The sequence below is a fragment of the Rhododendron vialii genome, chromosome 8a (assembly GCF_030253575.1).
Source record: "Rhododendron vialii isolate Sample 1 chromosome 8a, ASM3025357v1".
Classification (NCBI taxonomy): domain Eukaryota; kingdom Viridiplantae; phylum Streptophyta; class Magnoliopsida; order Ericales; family Ericaceae; genus Rhododendron; species Rhododendron vialii.
The window spans coordinates 11,220,331-11,237,808 of NC_080564.1; the positions used below are offsets into that span (position 1 = coordinate 11,220,331).

Consider the following 17,478-nt stretch of genomic DNA (forward strand, 5'->3'; position numbering starts at 1 on the left):
GCCTCTCCCCTTCTTCAGGAAGGCCTAATCAGCCCAACAGCCAACGCCCCAAAACGACCTTACGAGTCGTTCGGCCGGCAGCGTTGTGGGTGGGCGCAGGTGTTGGGTCAGCTTGCAGAAGGCGACGTGTACCGGAAGAAGGTCCACATTGGAACCAAATGGATCGATTTCGGCAATGCAGCACAAGTAATGGCTCGGCCATGTGCTACCACCAGCATGGCGTTCGACAGTTTTCATGCATGACGTCACCTTGACTAACGGTTAATTGTAACGTCATGGGACACACGAGCTATCTTGGAGGCCAATATATATATGTAGCTCCCTATATAAAGTATCGTACGAAATGTCGAAATCCCTAAAAAGGTACAGTACGAAATGCCTACACCGATCGTTTCCGGCCAGTTAAGCACTAATGTAGTTCATTGCCTTGCACAGTTAGGAAGGGAAGAAGTCCCTTAGCCCAAATCCAAGTTCGGAGATCAGAACACAATGTTCCACCCTAGCTTCATCATATCATAGCGGCAAGATAGCGATCAGTTTAACGAAACGACGGATACCATAAGACCAGAAGATGCGGCATCGAGACCTGAAGGCCCAAAATGAATACCACCTCACATTGTGGTCGAATCGTTCGTTGTACGTGGGCCCACATACAATGAATAGTTATAGATATAGTTGTGTTTGGAGTTGTGTACCTAGTATTTGGTATTCTTTCCGTTTCAAAATAAGTGACTTTTTTGGGACTCTCCGTCATTTTAAAATGTTTATATATTTCAATTTATGAAATTTTATGTGATTTTGAAAACTTTATTTAATAAAACTAATTAAAATCTATCAAATAAGATTCATATTACATATTTTTTAATACTCATATTGAAATATATAAACAGTTGAAAATGACACGATTTTTCAAGAAGATCACTCATTTTAAAACAGAGGGAATATATTGTTAGTCACTATGGCCCCCGGTACTTTCTTAATTTTTAGTCATAGACATTATACACTTTGCCCTTTTCATTCTCAATTATTTTCCTCCAAAAGAATCATAAATGAGTGTCCAAACACTATTTGACAAACTTGGAATAGCTACTATCAATTTTATTTTTCTCAAAGAAAGAGAGGTACAGTTTGGATGACGAGAATCTTGAGGAGGAATCAGAATGTGATGTCATATGTTTCCATGATTTCGATGTTTAGAAGTGGCAACAATAAGAATGTGATGTCATATTTCTCTGATTTCGATATATTTGGAAGAGACGATAATAAGAATGTAATTCCTTATGACATACTCAATCAGGAATCACACATTCCTAGACTGAGTGAAAATCTGATTCCTTCCTTATTCCATAGTAATCTTAGATTTCTGGCTCAATTATTAAAAAAGGAAAATGTTGACTTTAATAAAATTTTCAAATAATTGTTTTTTTTATAAGCAATTTTTTTTTAATCTCTGAATTCAAAAATTACAAAGATTAAAAGCCAAGGGCAATTGAAAATTAAAGTTACTTGCCTTGTTCTTTTCTCTTTTCACTTTTAAAAAAGAATTTTTCAAAAAATTCCCCCTAGATTCCTCCTAGATTCCCTCTACTTCCACTTTCTCTCTCTATCTCCCTCTACCCATTACTCCTATGATTTTTCAAAAAACTTTTCAAAACACAATCCAAACACAGTATTAATCTTCCAAACTACCCGAGACCCAAGCATTGGTCAATGACCAACAAAATCCTAAAAAGACCCCCAAATCCGAAACTCCTCCCTAATGAACAAACACCGAAACCATCGCCGGAACCCAGGGAACTAGCCCTGCTAAAACAATCCCTAATGAATAATTGTTTCTTACATAAGATTACTAAATTAATTCAAACACTGGAATGAAATTACTTCAAGAATTATATTCTTAGAAATTTAATTCTTAATAATCATATTCCTATTCCTACTCAAAAAAAAAAAAATCTAGAAATTTGACTCCTAGTAAGCAGATTCATATTTTTACTGAAGATTCCAGTTATCTAAACATAGCCTAAAAAGGGTAGTAATATTACAAGAATCATACAATGGTTTCTCTGTACATTTTAAAGGGCAAAATCCACTTGAAGCAGAGTAAGAATTGAATTAAGCATTCATACTCCATATAGGTAATACCCAAATTGAAGTAGTACATTTTTAAATAGTCTCCAACCAGAAAGGTCAAAGTATAACGTAACAGTGCTTTTTGCAGTCGAGAATTTAATGGAAAGCGACCACACAAACGTGCAATTTATGTTTTCTGAAAACACATTGATGTCCATCCTTTTTGTTTGAATGTGAAGGATGATTGTTCCTCAATCACCAACCTATCATTTGGAGACTGCTAATTAATCAGCATTAAGTTTCGAAAATTACTCCTTTCGTCTGTGTTTGTTGATCTATTTTCGGCATTCGTGTTATGATTTAAATTGTTTGTATCATAGTGAAAGAATGTGAACAATCTAGTTTCATTGATTTTTAAAATGATTTCAATATGATTTCACACCAAAATCATTACTCCATCCGTCCCGTCCCGTTTTGTTCAAGTCTTTTTGGGATTTTCAACTTTTTACCCTACAAAGTTGGTTTCAATTTCCATTATTGTTAATTCTCACTTTTAAACATTTCTGAGGTTTAATTTTGGAAATTTAAACACTTTTTCCTTTGATTTTTCATAAAGGACTAGTATACCTAAATGATAATGACCAAGAAAAGATAAAAAGACACCTCTAGGTAAACGTCATGTGTATGAAGGAGAGAGTCAAATATAAAAGACATGTAAAGAAATCGAATGTTACAGTTTTGTAAAGCGTACAAATTCTTTAAACTGAAATCAAACCAAGAATTGATTCACTAGAATAATATATAAAAAATTGTAATCCGACCAATGTAGTTGTGCCACGTGCCCTTGCTCATTTATACTCTAGTATAGTTGTTTGATGCAAATTAACAAAACTTTATAAACGCAAAAACAATAATTTGAAAACTAATCTTGAAGGGTTGGGGTGTTCTAGACGTGACGGTTGAGGTTAGGTTATACTTAGGTCCCATTTGAGAACGATAAATAAGTACTTATTTTTTAAGAAGGCAATTTCAAGTTTAAAAATCATGTGCTTACACAAATAATTTTTCTATTATTATGGATATTGTTTGATAGATTTTATTGAGATCTTTAATACGGTGCAAAAAAATTGAAAAAATATTTTTTATTTACATTATTTTTGAGTTTGAAAATGTGAAATAAGTATTTATTTTTTAAAAATGTGTTCTGGAACGGAGCCTTAGTCATATAATCTTTTAAAATAGTCTACGATCGTGCTTTCAATACTTTCACTTACAAATTTAAATTGTTTTGAAAGTTATTAAGAAACGCTTTCACGCTCGCACTCTCGCACTCTTACGCGCCTTTTTTTTTTTTTTTTTTTGACGTAGGGGCCATCCGCCTCACAGTCCTTTGGGGGAAGCTTAAGGTTTAGTCACTTCGACCTGAATGAGAAAGGCAATCCTAGGGTCAACCAAAACCACTGTTTGAAGACAGGCCAATCGGAGGAGGAGGAGGACGAGAAAGAGGACCACCTGAGTATCCGTACCGGACGTGCTGGCGGTGGGAAAGTTTTAGAAACGAGCGGATCGAGGAGGATTCGATTTGACGGAAGTGCCCTTGTCTCTACTGATACGGACGAAGGAAAATTATTGGGCCTCATGGGTCACATCGCATAGGGGTACCCAAAAACTAGGATACCGAAAATGTACAATCCCATGTGAGGTTGACATTTTGGTTTCACACGAATGATTCGAAGTGTTCTTTAATTTTAAAGTAATTGTTTGAGTGGCTTTTTAAAAAAGGAGTTCAATTGGATAGGTGTAAGTTGTTGATTTAATTTTTTAAATTTCATTCAAAATTTAGAGTTTAGAATTAAAAAAATTGAAAAATTAGATAACAAAAACTTACATATCTAATTGAATTGATTTTTTGCAAAGCCATTCAAAAATTTAATCTAAAATTAATTAATGATTTGAATTACATGTGTAGGACCCAAAAGTGGGCCCTACATGCCATCGTATATTTTTGGTAGTTGTAATCGAACTCCTCATTGTGCTCCAATATTTTTTCTCCATCATATATATTTACTTACAAAATGCTATCTAGAACTGCTTTGGATAAAAGCAAAACGGTTTCCAAGACCACAGAATGTATAATTACTCCCGAGTCCTGGCTACAAATTAATCTTGCTAATTAACTTCATCATGCTTGATACTCGAAATTGTAGAAGCGTAAGAACGCGCTTCGGCCAGCCAAATTCGAACCATTTTGCTAGTACCGTCCACAAGCTCAAAGTATAGGTAGGCTTAACTATCGAATCAGAATCTTTTCATGTGATATATTCTCATGTAATTTTTACGTGACGCAGAATGATACTAACAACAGTTATATTTAATGAACTTGATCTAGTCGTACTGATCATTAAAAATAATAATTTTTACATTCTCATTTTATCTATTGGCACTCCAACTTTCTGTCTTTTATTCACGTGAAATTATTAACTTACCCTTACGTCTTGAGTCATTTTTCTATATGAAGGGTGATTTGGTACTTTTATGTAAATAAAGACCAAAAAGAGAGTGCCAATGAATAAAAAGGAGTGTAAAAATTATTCTCCAAAATCATAAGTTGAACATCAAGCTTCTATTTCTCTTGTCACACTTATGCTTCATCCGCTGGATACCAACAATATCTGATCAATCTACCTTCTTCTATGGATGGCAACTATGCAAAAAATTTACAAAATGAACAATTCAGATCATCAAGTATGATTGTGATAGGTTTCATTTTATGTCACACGAAGAGGACCCTCACCCGCTATTATATGAGTATGTGTAAGTGTTTTGTGTATATATAGTTGATATTAGAAATTCTGACGTTTGATGTCGGGTGTACGGAAAGGTTCGGATTACGATTTCCATGTCCATGAATATTAATTTGTTGTTTGGTTGCATTTTTTCAAAAGGGAACTATAGTCCACTCGGACTATGAATCCCCCAAAATGGGATTTGGCGAATCCACGGGGCCGGCATGTGCCTTTCATAGTTTACTCCGCTCCCGATTAGCATATTATTATCGCATTATCCATTTTCACTTCTTAGTCAAAAACAAACGTCGCTATAATAATAATCTCTCCACAATCTATTCCTCCAACCAAACTAGCTACCACCTTTCACTATTAATTTCTCCTTACTGACAATATAAATACCCAATCATGGATACCCGCCCCTCGCAGCGTAGGCCCACACAACTCATGAATAATAGTGCGAGCCGGCCTAAACATCTAATTATTCAAAATAAATAAGTAAAACCAAATCGGCCCGTGTTTTGTTAGCTCCGTCACCAACTAGCTAGTCAACTTGTATTTTTTTGGATTCAATAACAAACATAAATAAAAACATGGGATAAACTAATCCAATACAATGCAATTCAAATACCTTTGCTTACCAGCTACAAATCCTTTAAGTGAGCATATATATACGAATTGACAAGTGATTTTATATGTAAATTGACAACTAAAAGATCAGAAGATCACAGCCCCAAAAAATATCCATTTACGTTTCAACTGCAAATCTCAGACTAATTTTAATGGATTCGATGACGATTAACCTTCGCTGTTATTTATTTATTTTTTGGGCTACAATTATCATTCGCTATTAATTTGAATCCTCAAAGTTTGAGTATTCATTGTCCTCGGGTGGTGTGTATGCGTCCTTGCGCGCGTTGAACACAATTCCTTCTTATTGATCTTGAAAGTATACTTTTTGATGACAACATGCACTTCATTATTTTATTATTTGTCTTCTATTTTTCAAAATAGCTATATATAGCATAGTCACTAAAATTATTTTCCTTCAATTCTCAAGATCATTAATTTTGATGTCAAACAAGATTGTCCTTTGTTATTATTTTGGCAAATATCTTAGATCATAGTAAGATGTTAAAATGTTCTTTTGGCTAATGAATGTTTTTATCATTGGTAATAAAGATTCAATTATACTCAGTGGATGCAGAAAATCAACACATGCTGGGGCACTTGTCAAACATAACTTTTAAAAAAAAAAATCACAAGTTGAGCACAAATAAATAATTACGAAATTTGAACATTTATCGATCCAATAAAGAAATATAATGACTAATTTTACAAAAAATAAATGTAAATTAGAGCACAAAAATTTAAACATTGTTCACATAAAAAGTGGAATTCTTGAAGATTATAGGGTAACTTAAGATGTGGGCAGTAATTTAATATCTTATTGGATAACAAGACTTTAAGATTATAGGGTAACTTAAGATGTGGGCAGTAATTTAATATCTTATTGGATAACAAGAAAAAACTAAAAACTTACAGATAATAGCGAAAAAAATATCAAAATTCCAGGGGCACAAGACTACCCACCTCCACCACGAATTGAGTTGGATCGAATTTGACCCAAACAAAAACCCTCAATGGCCGAAAGAGGATGCTCTTAGGTTCTTAGCAGTTCAAAAGAAGAAAACAAATATTGCATTTTATTTTTTATTTATAATAAAAAGTAATAATATCGATCTTTTAGCATGGTTTTTATGACACATGAATGACAGTATGGAAAATTTATTAATGAAATGAAAACAATTAAATGTAAGTCAGGAGAGACATCTGTAAAATGCTTAAAATTGAAGGGCAGTTGTCTTGAAAGCAGTGGGCATTGAACCATCGAAAGGAAAAAGGGTAATCTGGGCAAAACGAAGCAGAATAGTACCAGGGACAAAGAGGTAACTCAGAGCCGCATTTAATCGCTCAGAATAAGAGGACCCCTTTCTCTCTCCTCTCTCTCTCTCTCTGTAACCAACCAACGCACCCCCCCCCCCCCCCCCCCTGAGTTTTCTAATCCAACGGTCAACAGCTCCCCATCCCCATCTGAACGGCACGGAGTAGACCGCACGCTGGGTTTTCCCTATCACGATATATAGACACACGCATACATATCAACGTGACGTGGGTTCCCATGGAAATGACCGTCTTCCTCTGTCTCTAATCCTCCATTTCTCTCTCTCTCTCTCTCTCTCTCTCTCTCTCTCTCTACGCTTGATTTGCGTTATCGAATAAATACATGTATATGCATATAATAATATAGTTATCGGAGTGTTTTCCTTTTTTTTCTTTTCGGGATCGGGAAACGTGAAGATCGGATCCAGCGCTTCTCGCCTCTCTCCGACGAACGAAGGTTCTTTCCAGCATCTTACGCCCTTTCCAACGCGGATTTTCGTTTCGTTTTCTCACCGGTTTTCAGTGTTCTTCTTTCTCTTCTTGCAGATGGTGTAACGAGTTTCAGAGAGAGAGAGAGAGAGAGAAAGAGAGGGCTAAGAATGAAAAAACTAGTAGTCTAACCAACAGGTAATCAGAGATCATATTATGTGATCTATTTTTTATTTTTATTTTTATTTATTTTGGCCTAGGGATGATTTTCGTTGCAATCGCTTCTTGATTTGAGGTGTGGAGTTTGGTTTGGATAAGGAAAGATCCCGACGTCTGTTCTCAAATGTAAAGCGAATAGATGTGTGATTTGATGGTTTTTCCCCTTTGAGACTACTCCTGATGGAAAACGGATCTATCAAAAAATCGGTGCACACAGTTTCGTGCATTTTAAGTTGAAGTTTCTTGAGAGAGAGAGAGAGAGAGAGAGAGATCATGATATGACCAGACAAATTCCTCCTGAATCGGCCGTTAACAATACTTTGAGGCGGCGATCCGTTAATTCAACCAGCATCAATCCATTTTTGCATTTACTGGTAGTTATTTTCCATGGTCGTTCAAATGATTCGCTTTATTTGTGCCTTAGTACTTAATTCTTGTTATTATATGCCCCCAGTTTAATTATTTGCATCAGTTGACTTACACCATCTCGCCTTTGCACACACGAAAGCTTTTTAATGGCTACATGGGGTTTCTCTCAAATCGATAAACAAAAAACTACTTCACTGAATGCGATGTAGCGTATTGATCCACCATCTTAGCCCGGCCCTTCCCTATTTTTTTACTACTTCCAAACCTCTCTCTCTCTCTCTCTCTCTCTCTCTCTCTCTCTCTCTCTCACTAGTACAATAATACCTATGATTGATGATTGGTGATGATTCTAACTATTTGTTGTCTTGTATCAAGTTCCTTTTACTAGGATGTCATCATCGAACTCCCCGTGCGCGGCCTGCAAGTTCCTCCGCCGGAAATGCACCCAGGAATGCGTGTTCGCGCCCTACTTCCCCCCGGACCAGCCCCAGAAGTTCGCCAACGTCCACAAGGTCTTCGGCGCCAGCAACGTGGCCAAGATCCTGAACGAGCTCAACGCCGCCCAGCGCGAGGACGCCGTCAACTCCCTCGCCTACGAGGCTGACGCCCGCCTTCGCGACCCCGTCTACGGCTGCGTCGGCCTCATCTCCATCCTCCAGCACCGCCTCAAGCAGGTCCAGATCGACTTGTACAACGCCAAAAAGGAATTGTCGACTTACATAGGGCCCTCAGCCATGTTACCCATCATTCATCAGCACCCGGGTGGTTTCGTACCCAACCATCCCGGAGGAGGAACCTCTTCCGGCATGCCTTACAACCTTTCGCCGATGATGTGCCCGCCGCAGAACGCTCATTTGGTGATCCGTGAACCTCAACTGCACCACCACCACCACCAAATGCTGGAGGCGCAGCAGATGGCAGCGGCCGCGGCGAGGGAGCAGCAGGAGTATTTAAGGACTTGCGAGCAGAATCAACAACAGCATCATCATCATCACAACCAGCAGCAGCAAAATCAACAGGAGCTTATGAGGTTTAACAACAGCGAGTGCGGGTTCGATCCGGTGGGACCCGTGGGTGTGGGCGTTAGTGGGTTTAACAACCACTTGGCAGCGGTTGCTGCGGCTGCGGCTATGTCGCCGGCGCTTGCTTTGGGTGGTTGCTTTGACGGGTCTTATCAGATCCAGCAGCAGCAGCAGCAGCCACAGGATCAACACTCTCATTCTCAATCGCATCACCATCATCAGCTTCAGCTACAGATTCAGCCACAACAGCTTTTGCTTCATCAGCAACAACAGCAGCAGCAGCAGCCGCAGGAACCGCAGCAACAGCAACCGCAGAGGTCCGGAAGCGACGAGGGTCGAAGTCGGAGCGTTGGTCCGTCCAGTTAATACCTTTTTCAAGCTCACGCGCGTGCCCTCTTTGCTCATTCTTTCCTCAATTTTTCGTTCCAGGTACTCTCTCTCTCCTCTCTTTTTTTTTTGGTAACATCTCTCTCCTCTCTCTCTCTCTATCTCTATTTTCCCATTTGGTGTATGTATATGTGCGTTGTGTTCGTGCATATACAAAAGTTTGGTTGCATTTGCGTAAGTTTGATGTCTGATATTCTTTTTGTGGGCAGTGGGGGGGAGGGTCAAAATTACTCTTTATTGCTTAGGGTGCAGAGGAAGAACAGACTGGTGAAAAAAGAACTCTTGTCTTTTCACTGCCGAGAAATGTCTCACTCAATAATCATAACTGACATCTATAATTTTTAGCTTCTGAATTTATCAAAGGCTATATAGGTTTGTTCTGGGTTGGTTTTTTTGGGCACGTTGCTTATAGCTGTCAGCATTTTTCTTCCTCTTCCCAACAACAAAAAACAGTTGATTTCTACTTCTAGAGAGAGGAAAATACTAGATTTCTTCATACGAGGATCAGTAAGATTTAAAAATGTGTATTAAAATTGTTTGAAGTTGTAAAGACATATACTAATTAGCATGATTGTCAGGAAAAACTTAATGAGAAATTGAATAGTGGTCATTAGCCGCGATGTTCGCATGTTGAAATATATAAAAGCAGATAAGTTCTTAGAATCTTTTTTCCATTTTTGAACCTAAAGACTGTCCTTAGTTTCATGTTTTACATTTAGACATTTGATCATGTAGGAAATAGGGAAATAGTAAAGTTGAAGTTAATTATACTGCTCCTAATCTCTAGTAACACTGTAACTGGTACTAGAGATCTATACTTCAACCTTTGAGGTCATACTCCCTCCGTCCCATAATGTTTAGCACTTTCACTATTCTAGCCTTATGAAAAAATTAACTATATCTTTTAATCCATAATTTTTTTATAAACAATATGGATCTTGTTTGATAGAGTTTAATTTGTTCTATTAAACAAAGTTCAAAAAATCGCCTAAAACATTATGGATTGAAAGATATATGCAATTTAAAAATAACACGCATTCTTGAAAATGCCAAACATTATGGGACGGAGGGAGTATAACACAATGAAAGCTAAAATTATGTCTACTTGACTCTAAGCTATCATACTAGCATAAGTTTGAAGCTAGCTTGTGTTTCCCCAAACCACTAGACAACAAATAGGTTGTTAGACGAGAAAAGAGGCCACCATTTGGAATTGTTTGGGTGATTGGAATTTGGTTGCATAAAAACAAATGCCAGGTTTTTCGATAAAGAAATATGGTGAACTTTGTATTTGGAAAAGATTTAAGTGGATGCATGAATTTAAACACGGCAGCAACGTACTCTGATGCCACTACCTCCGTTGCACCAGTGCTACCCAAAATTCACATTTTTATCTGCCAAATCCCATTACGTGTCAGTTTGAAACTGATTTTTTTCCCCTTCTTGGCCAAGACGGTCACCAAAAATTATTTTAAAAAATTTACGATTGCTACAACCAATTCTTGCTACGTATCTATCGACACTCTCAAAACCGTTACATAGTCCGCTACCGCTATGTAAAATCTTGAGAGGATGTTACCAGTAAATTAAAGAATAGATTTGATGGGGCACCACATAGTCTCTGCTAACATAAACTAAATTTCCAAAACCCAATGTGCAATTTGACTGGCTAAGTGGTAGTATTACCATAATACCCATTTCTTTGTCAGGGAGTAGCAAAATCTGCTCTTGATTTAGTGTAAACATATGGTACCCATTAATTATGGAGAGTCCACTGTTTTACCCTACCCTAGTAAACGACAATCAAGCCTTTCATTTATCATCAGGGTCAATCTGTCGCAGTCCTGATACTGCCACCAAATAAGGGGTGCTTTAAACACAAACCTGGCTTAATTAGGTTGGTGGGTTTGTGGACCAATGCATGGTATCATTGTGATGAAAGCCCTTCCTGAACTTTGACACCCCCCCACCCACACCCTCTCTCTCTCTCTCTCTCTCTCTCTCTCTCTCTCTCTCTCTGGGAAGATGATGAAGAATCTTGTCGTTTTGAAACAATTGCTTGAGAGATTTGAACGTGGTAAACGAAAACTTGTACTGAAACCTGGCCATGTTTCTGAAAGCGCAGTGCTAGGATTACTATTTCTATATCACTGTTGTCATCCTTCTTCTTTTGGTATGATGACAACATTATTTGCACTCTAAAGTGTAAAAACCAGTTATCTAGCTCCTCTAATTGAGCTTCATTTTGTATTGTTTTGTTTTTTTCGGTGCAGCTCAGTTCCGCAGTACACAAGCGTACAGAGAGAAGATGTTATGTTCACATCTGATGGGTATAGTAGGTGATTGACCATTTTTGTTTACTCTTAATTTTGTAGTTTAATTAAAGAAGACTATTCCTTGGGAGGAGTACATTTTTAAAAAAAAGGTGTAGGAGCTGCATTGATTTCAACTATAGTGTTCTCTTTCAGTTTACATTTAGAAAGTTTATTTCCTCATGTCGGCAGCACAACATTTTTTGATTCAGAATAGCTTCTTTATGGAGCTTTCCGTATCGCGCGTTCAAAGTATTTTTGGACGGTCCAAATTGAAAATTAATTTTGAACGGTAGAAATTAATTGTTATCGGTCAAAATTGAAAAGCAATCTCAATCATTAATTGTGCGAATGGATTGGCAAAATTGTGCATGCAGAGCCGTGAAGAACTTATTAATCACGACTCCTCCGTGAATAAGTTTCTCTCTTTTTTATTTCTCTTCTATCCATCCTCTTTTTTTTTTTTTTTGGTTGAGACATCTAACTATATATTTGACAAAATATGTTTACCAACATTATTCTACGAAGTGATTTTTGCACTTATTTTTTTTTACTGTTTGTATCTTTTTTTGTCAATACTTATGTGAATTTATTAAAGTATCCCTTCACCTATGAAAAAAAAGTGAATTAATAAATGGGTAGTTGTGTACATACAAAATAGTTGGTTTTGTGTGTATGCTTTATATATATATATATATATATATATATATATATGAGTCTATTGGTTTGCACGTCTTATTGGCTTTAGTTACCTAATTTAGGTATGAATTTGAACACGAATAAGAAGTCAAAATAAGGAAAGAAGAAAAAACAACAAAGGTGCCCTTGAGTACTTGCACAATACCAATGAAATTATACAATAGTCCAAAGCACTGCCACATGGTGTTCTAAATCATTTTACAACAACACATTTTTTGTGGGGTCTATCACTAAGAGTATAAATTCCACAAGAATGTGTAATTATACAGTGATTCGGAGTACTACGTAACGGAACTTCCCGACTATTGAATGTACTATTATATACGAGGTCAGAGACCGAGTCTTGTTTCCCAAGCCGAAAATACTACGGAGTAATTAGGATCAGACGTAGAAGTATCCATCAGGTTAGTTCTTTTATTATTTGGGAATAGTTGACCAATATTTTCTGAAATCTCCTGAGAATCATTTTGACTGATCCATCATTTTGTCTTCATTTGTATCTTGTTAAATAATTTGCCATTTGTTTTTGGGAACTATTCTATCCGAATCATGACGAGTCTCATTAGATTTTGTGAGATGGCTTTGATGACCATGTGCATGTATGACATTGAATAAATCAGCTTATTATAATAAGGGAAACCGGGACCCTGTAGTGCAGGGGTCCACTGCGATAGTGTAGTGCTTGATCCGAGCTTATTATATATAATATCATCGATTGTCGAGACGGACAACTCGAATCGCGCATTACACCGTCCTAGTCCACCCCTACACTACAGATATTGATATAGACAAACTCAATCAATTACATGTGGGGATGGGGTGAAGATAATTAGGGATAGGCTTGGACGTAAAGAATTCTCACTTGTGGGGAGGCTGCAAAGAGAAACTTCTTGAATTTTAAATAAGTCTGATAGATGACTGAATTGGCCCCCTTTATCTAATTCTTACTTCTCAGTACAGACAACGGTAGTACTCCTATATTTTATTTTGCTTAAGCAAGTGATTTCTTGGCCTGCCTAGAAAATTTCTGCCAAGAAATATAGAAACAAGACTGAAGATCTCTCTCTCTCTCTCTCTCTCTCTCTCTCTCTCTCTCTCTCTCAATGCGTTGAGTAGATTGTAATCTACACTACTAAAATACATTTGAATTTAAACTTTTTCAATGGGATCATACCTAACCAATTGGTTATGGACCTGTGGTTGAAGTTCAAATGAAATTTCCAATAAAATCCTAAACAGGTCAGTCAATATTTCGCCTTGAATCACTTTAGCGGGCAGTTCATATCACTTTTTTTTTTTTTTTAAATCTTAATTGGTTCAGGGGTATTTGAAATTTGACTTTCTTTTATATAATTGTTGTGTGTTTTCTTCTCAAGCTAGCTGTATAAACGTACGTGTCCATCCAATTGCATTTGTTAACTTGCACGCAATAAAAAGAGACTTAATTGGATGCCTAATTGATTTAATTTGGTTTGTCTTATCTCTACGTTGTTTTCGTTGTTGATTAAAAGTGCATAAACGTGCACTAATTCGGGAGAGAATTTATTGATGTTTGGACTTTCTTATTACTTGTTTAAATTGGGGTCCTTGGGGAAGCTCTACCTTTTTATATTTCTCCATCCATGTTAACCATTTCTTTTTCTTTTTTTAAGAACATTCAAGCAATTCATTTCGATATTCGAAGGCAAAAGATTATGTCACAATAGAAGGAATGAACCAAAACTACTGAATCTAAAACACAAGCCACTGCGAAAATAACATTCATAATTTTAGAATATCTTACAAAAACAAACCTACACTAGGTGTCAGTGTAAAGAATCTCGTCCGTGATTAAGTAGCAAAGGATTTAACGGGAACTCCAACTCAAACCACGGTAGAATAGCCCGCATGTTAACCATTCGAAAACCCAAAGCCCAAGAAATTTCATTTCATTTCCCCGGTGAACAATCGGGAAAAAGCCTAGTGGCAAAAGGAATATTGAGATTTTCATCATTTATGAGGATATGATAGAAATAGTACAGGTATACACCTAGGAATCGGAGGACAAATGGTTTTAGCACGAGGCAGTGTTTAGGCCCACAACTGTTGACATGATCAGGTATTGTACCAAATGCCCCATTTAGTGATTGGACAGCTTTTTTCCTGAGGTAGTGAGATGAGATGAGATGATCACCCCTCCCATTTTCAGTGAGCAAAATGTGACAACACAATTTGAGTATGCATCGAAAGTAGTACAGTAGTACTATTATGCAAAAATTCTGCAGCTATAAACAAGAAAATCCTCGCAATTCAACTACAAATTGAATTCCGTTCACAAAAATAACTACACTAGAGAGTAGAGATGCAACACCAAAGAAAGAAAATATCACACTCACGGGTTGTCCTAGTAGTTCGTGCAGATGTCCAGACTTTGAAAGTATTCCTCAAAGTCTAGGGTTTGATTCTCTATCGGCCGAGTGAATACCTTGAAGTAAATAGGTGTCTGTGCTTGGTGTTGCCGCAATAATTCCCTTGGAGGTTTGAATTACATAGTAAGATTAATATAGTTGCTTGAGCATAGGGCTGTTTCCATCATAAAAAAAGAGAAGAAAAAAACAAGAAGGAAAGAAAAGGACATGAGCTTCAGAGTTCAAAGAAGGTTAGGGGTGGGCACAGGTCGGACGGGTCGGGTTCGGCCCCGAACCCGAACCCGAACCCGACCAGTCGGTTATCATTTTTTTGGGACCCGAACCCGAACCGAAGGAGGGGGGATACCCGTCCGTGTGACCGATGTTTTTGGTTGGTCGGGTCGGGTCGGGTTTTGGTCGTGTCCGACCAAAACCGAAATAAACTATATGAATTCGTTGCCTTTTTGGTCGGGTCGGGTCGGGTAAGAAAAAACAGCACCCCGAGCCCCGAACCGAAAACTGATTTTTTTGGGAAATCGTACCCGTACCCGACCGAACCACATGTTCGGCCCCGCCCGAAACTCTTCGGGTCGGGTCGGGTTCGTCGGGTCTCGGTTTTTTTGCACACCCCTAAAGAAAGGTATAGAAAAGGGGTAGAACCAAAATTGTATTGGAAAATCAAGAAAATTTTATCGAGTCTTGTTGGAAATTATGGGGCCATTATATTCAGGAAGGGCAGATCTGGCACAAAGGTAAAGCTCCACCATTGCGGCCTGAAAATTCTTTTGGGAGTTTGTAGGATGCATTGGCCCGTCACTTGTTCTGCATTGGCCCATCACTTGTTCGAGGCCTAATTTGTTGGAAGTAACGACAGGGAGTCTGTCACATCAATTTGAGCCCAATAGAACTTGAATGAACTCAGACTTATTTAAAAGCTTAAGCCTGTAAGTAGTGAGTCATCCAATATTATATTAAGGCCTAGTTTCCTAAAAATACTCAAGGGAGTTTTTCCCTTTACATTTTGTGAAGGGAAAAAAAAGTGCTCATTTGGTACTTTTAAAACTTTTAGCATATTTAGCAAACTAGGCCTAAGACCCAACTTCAACTTCTATTATGTTTATCCGATGTGAGACTTAACATTCATGCATGGTCTAACAAGATCACGAGCTTGATTATGGAAACAACCACTTTGCGTGCAAGGGTTAGGCTGCATATATCAACTCTTCCCGAGATCTCGCACGTGCAGGAGCTTCGAGCACTGGGCACATCCCTTTTACATTCAAGAATACTAGCGGGAATGGAGTTAGGTTTTTACCTTTGTGGTGACGAACTTGTACGTACACTAACGAAATGAAAAGGATGGACTACAGGATGAATAATTATCGACCTTAGAAATTTCTCAAAACTATGATAATTATGTTTGTCGTATATATGCACGCATCATAGCTAATAGACGTCGCTCATATAAACATCGTCGTGCCGCTCCTATCACGACCCGTGGACGTTATTTGACACGCTTCTTTCCTTTCTTCGATTTGCTGAAATGTTTCTTTGCCTTTTTGTGTTGATCTAATACCTTAATGCAAACAAAATTTTACTTAGCAAGAAGGGCTGATTCCTAGAATCGGAGTTGTTCAAAAAATGAAGGTCCTCTCCCAGGATTCAACCTTGGGCACCCTGAATTTATTGAATGACCAAGCAAGCGTTGGCGCCAAGAGTACTCCAAATACACCATAGTAAGGAAGATATTATTATATATAATATTTATGTCTTCTATGGAAACTGAGGCCTAATTTCTGCTTAAATTTCCGGGACCTAAAGCAATCACACCTCCGGCTTCACCCCAGAACCGGTCCTGATTTCCATAACAGACAACATTGGAAGTTTCGTTGTTTGTTATTGTTTCATAATATTTCACATGGCCTATTAAATTTGGCTTGGACTTATTTTTCTTGGCCGCCTTTATTAAAAGAAAAACTAGTAGACTAGACACTTTTCATATAAATAAATAAATAAATAAAATAAATTATGGAGGCATGCCTATATAATTTGGACATAAATTATCTCATATACAATATTTTAATATACTAATAACATTCCCTCAAATCGTTGCGACCGCGACCACTTGTCCGCCCTCATTCCATCTTGGAAGTACGAGACTATGAGGCATCCCTCACGAGCAGGGCCGGCTCTGGGCCAAGGCCGAAGAGGCCGGCACCTTAAGCCCCCAAGAATGTGTAAAAACTAGGGCCTCCTATTATTTTGGGTATCCATTATATATTTTCAAATTTTTTGGGTATAACAACACTAGAAGCCCATTTTAATACCTAAACCACCTATTTTACACTTAAGAGACACATGCCCAATGGTTGGGCCCAACTTGACTTGCTCAATCAAAGGAAACAAAAAAGGAAAAAGAAAATGCAGATCACGGGCGGCTGTCTTCATGTAAAGCCGCTTGGAAAATGATCCCATGTGGTGGGTTCCTATATAAGTTTTATGCATATTCTACCCTTAACAACTTTAATATCCTGAACACATAATAAAATGGAAGAAGATGAATTAGAGACCAAAGAAGAGAAAACAGGATCAGAAATTAGTATTTGTATGGGTTTTTTCCTTATCGATTACATGCATTTGGCTTTGAAAAAATCATTTAACTACTTGTTATTTTATTGTCGTAAATTTTATTAAGAGCCTCATCGTCTAAGTTCGTCTTAGGCCACCAAAATCTCAGAGTCGGCCCTGCTCACGAGAAAGAGCAATTAAAGTTGTGTACACACAAAGGTACAGCGTGAACTTGAGCAAATCACAAGGCAAACTCAATAGTTTCGTTGATCTAATGGAGAAGTTT

General features: G+C 37.6%; 1 protein-coding gene across 2 annotated transcripts; it reads left to right on the forward strand.

Moving 5' to 3' along the window:
- The first annotated feature begins 6,921 nt into the window (after nt 1-6,921).
- LOC131336596 (LOB domain-containing protein 36-like) lies at nt 6,922-11,721 on the forward strand. Of its 2 annotated transcripts, none has more exons than XM_058372494.1 (4): nt 6,922-7,257; nt 7,347-7,427; nt 8,193-9,268; nt 11,505-11,721. In XM_058372494.1, exon 3 carries the CDS (start codon nt 8,207-8,209, stop codon nt 9,203-9,205), a length of 999 nt encoding a protein of 332 aa, XP_058228477.1. In that variant the 5' UTR covers nt 6,922-7,257; nt 7,347-7,427; nt 8,193-8,206; the 3' UTR covers nt 9,206-9,268; nt 11,505-11,721. The 2 variants fall into 2 exon arrangements, with proteins under 2 accessions (XP_058228477.1, XP_058228476.1); XM_058372493.1 differs by having other exon boundaries at nt 6,924-7,257; nt 11,500-11,721.
- The last annotated feature ends 5,757 nt before the right edge of the window (nt 11,722-17,478 follow it).

Coding starts and splice junctions, on each gene's coding strand:
- LOC131336596 (XM_058372494.1), top strand. CDS start 8,207: ATGTCATCATCGAACTCCCCGTGCGCGGCCTGCAAGTTCCTCCGCCGG.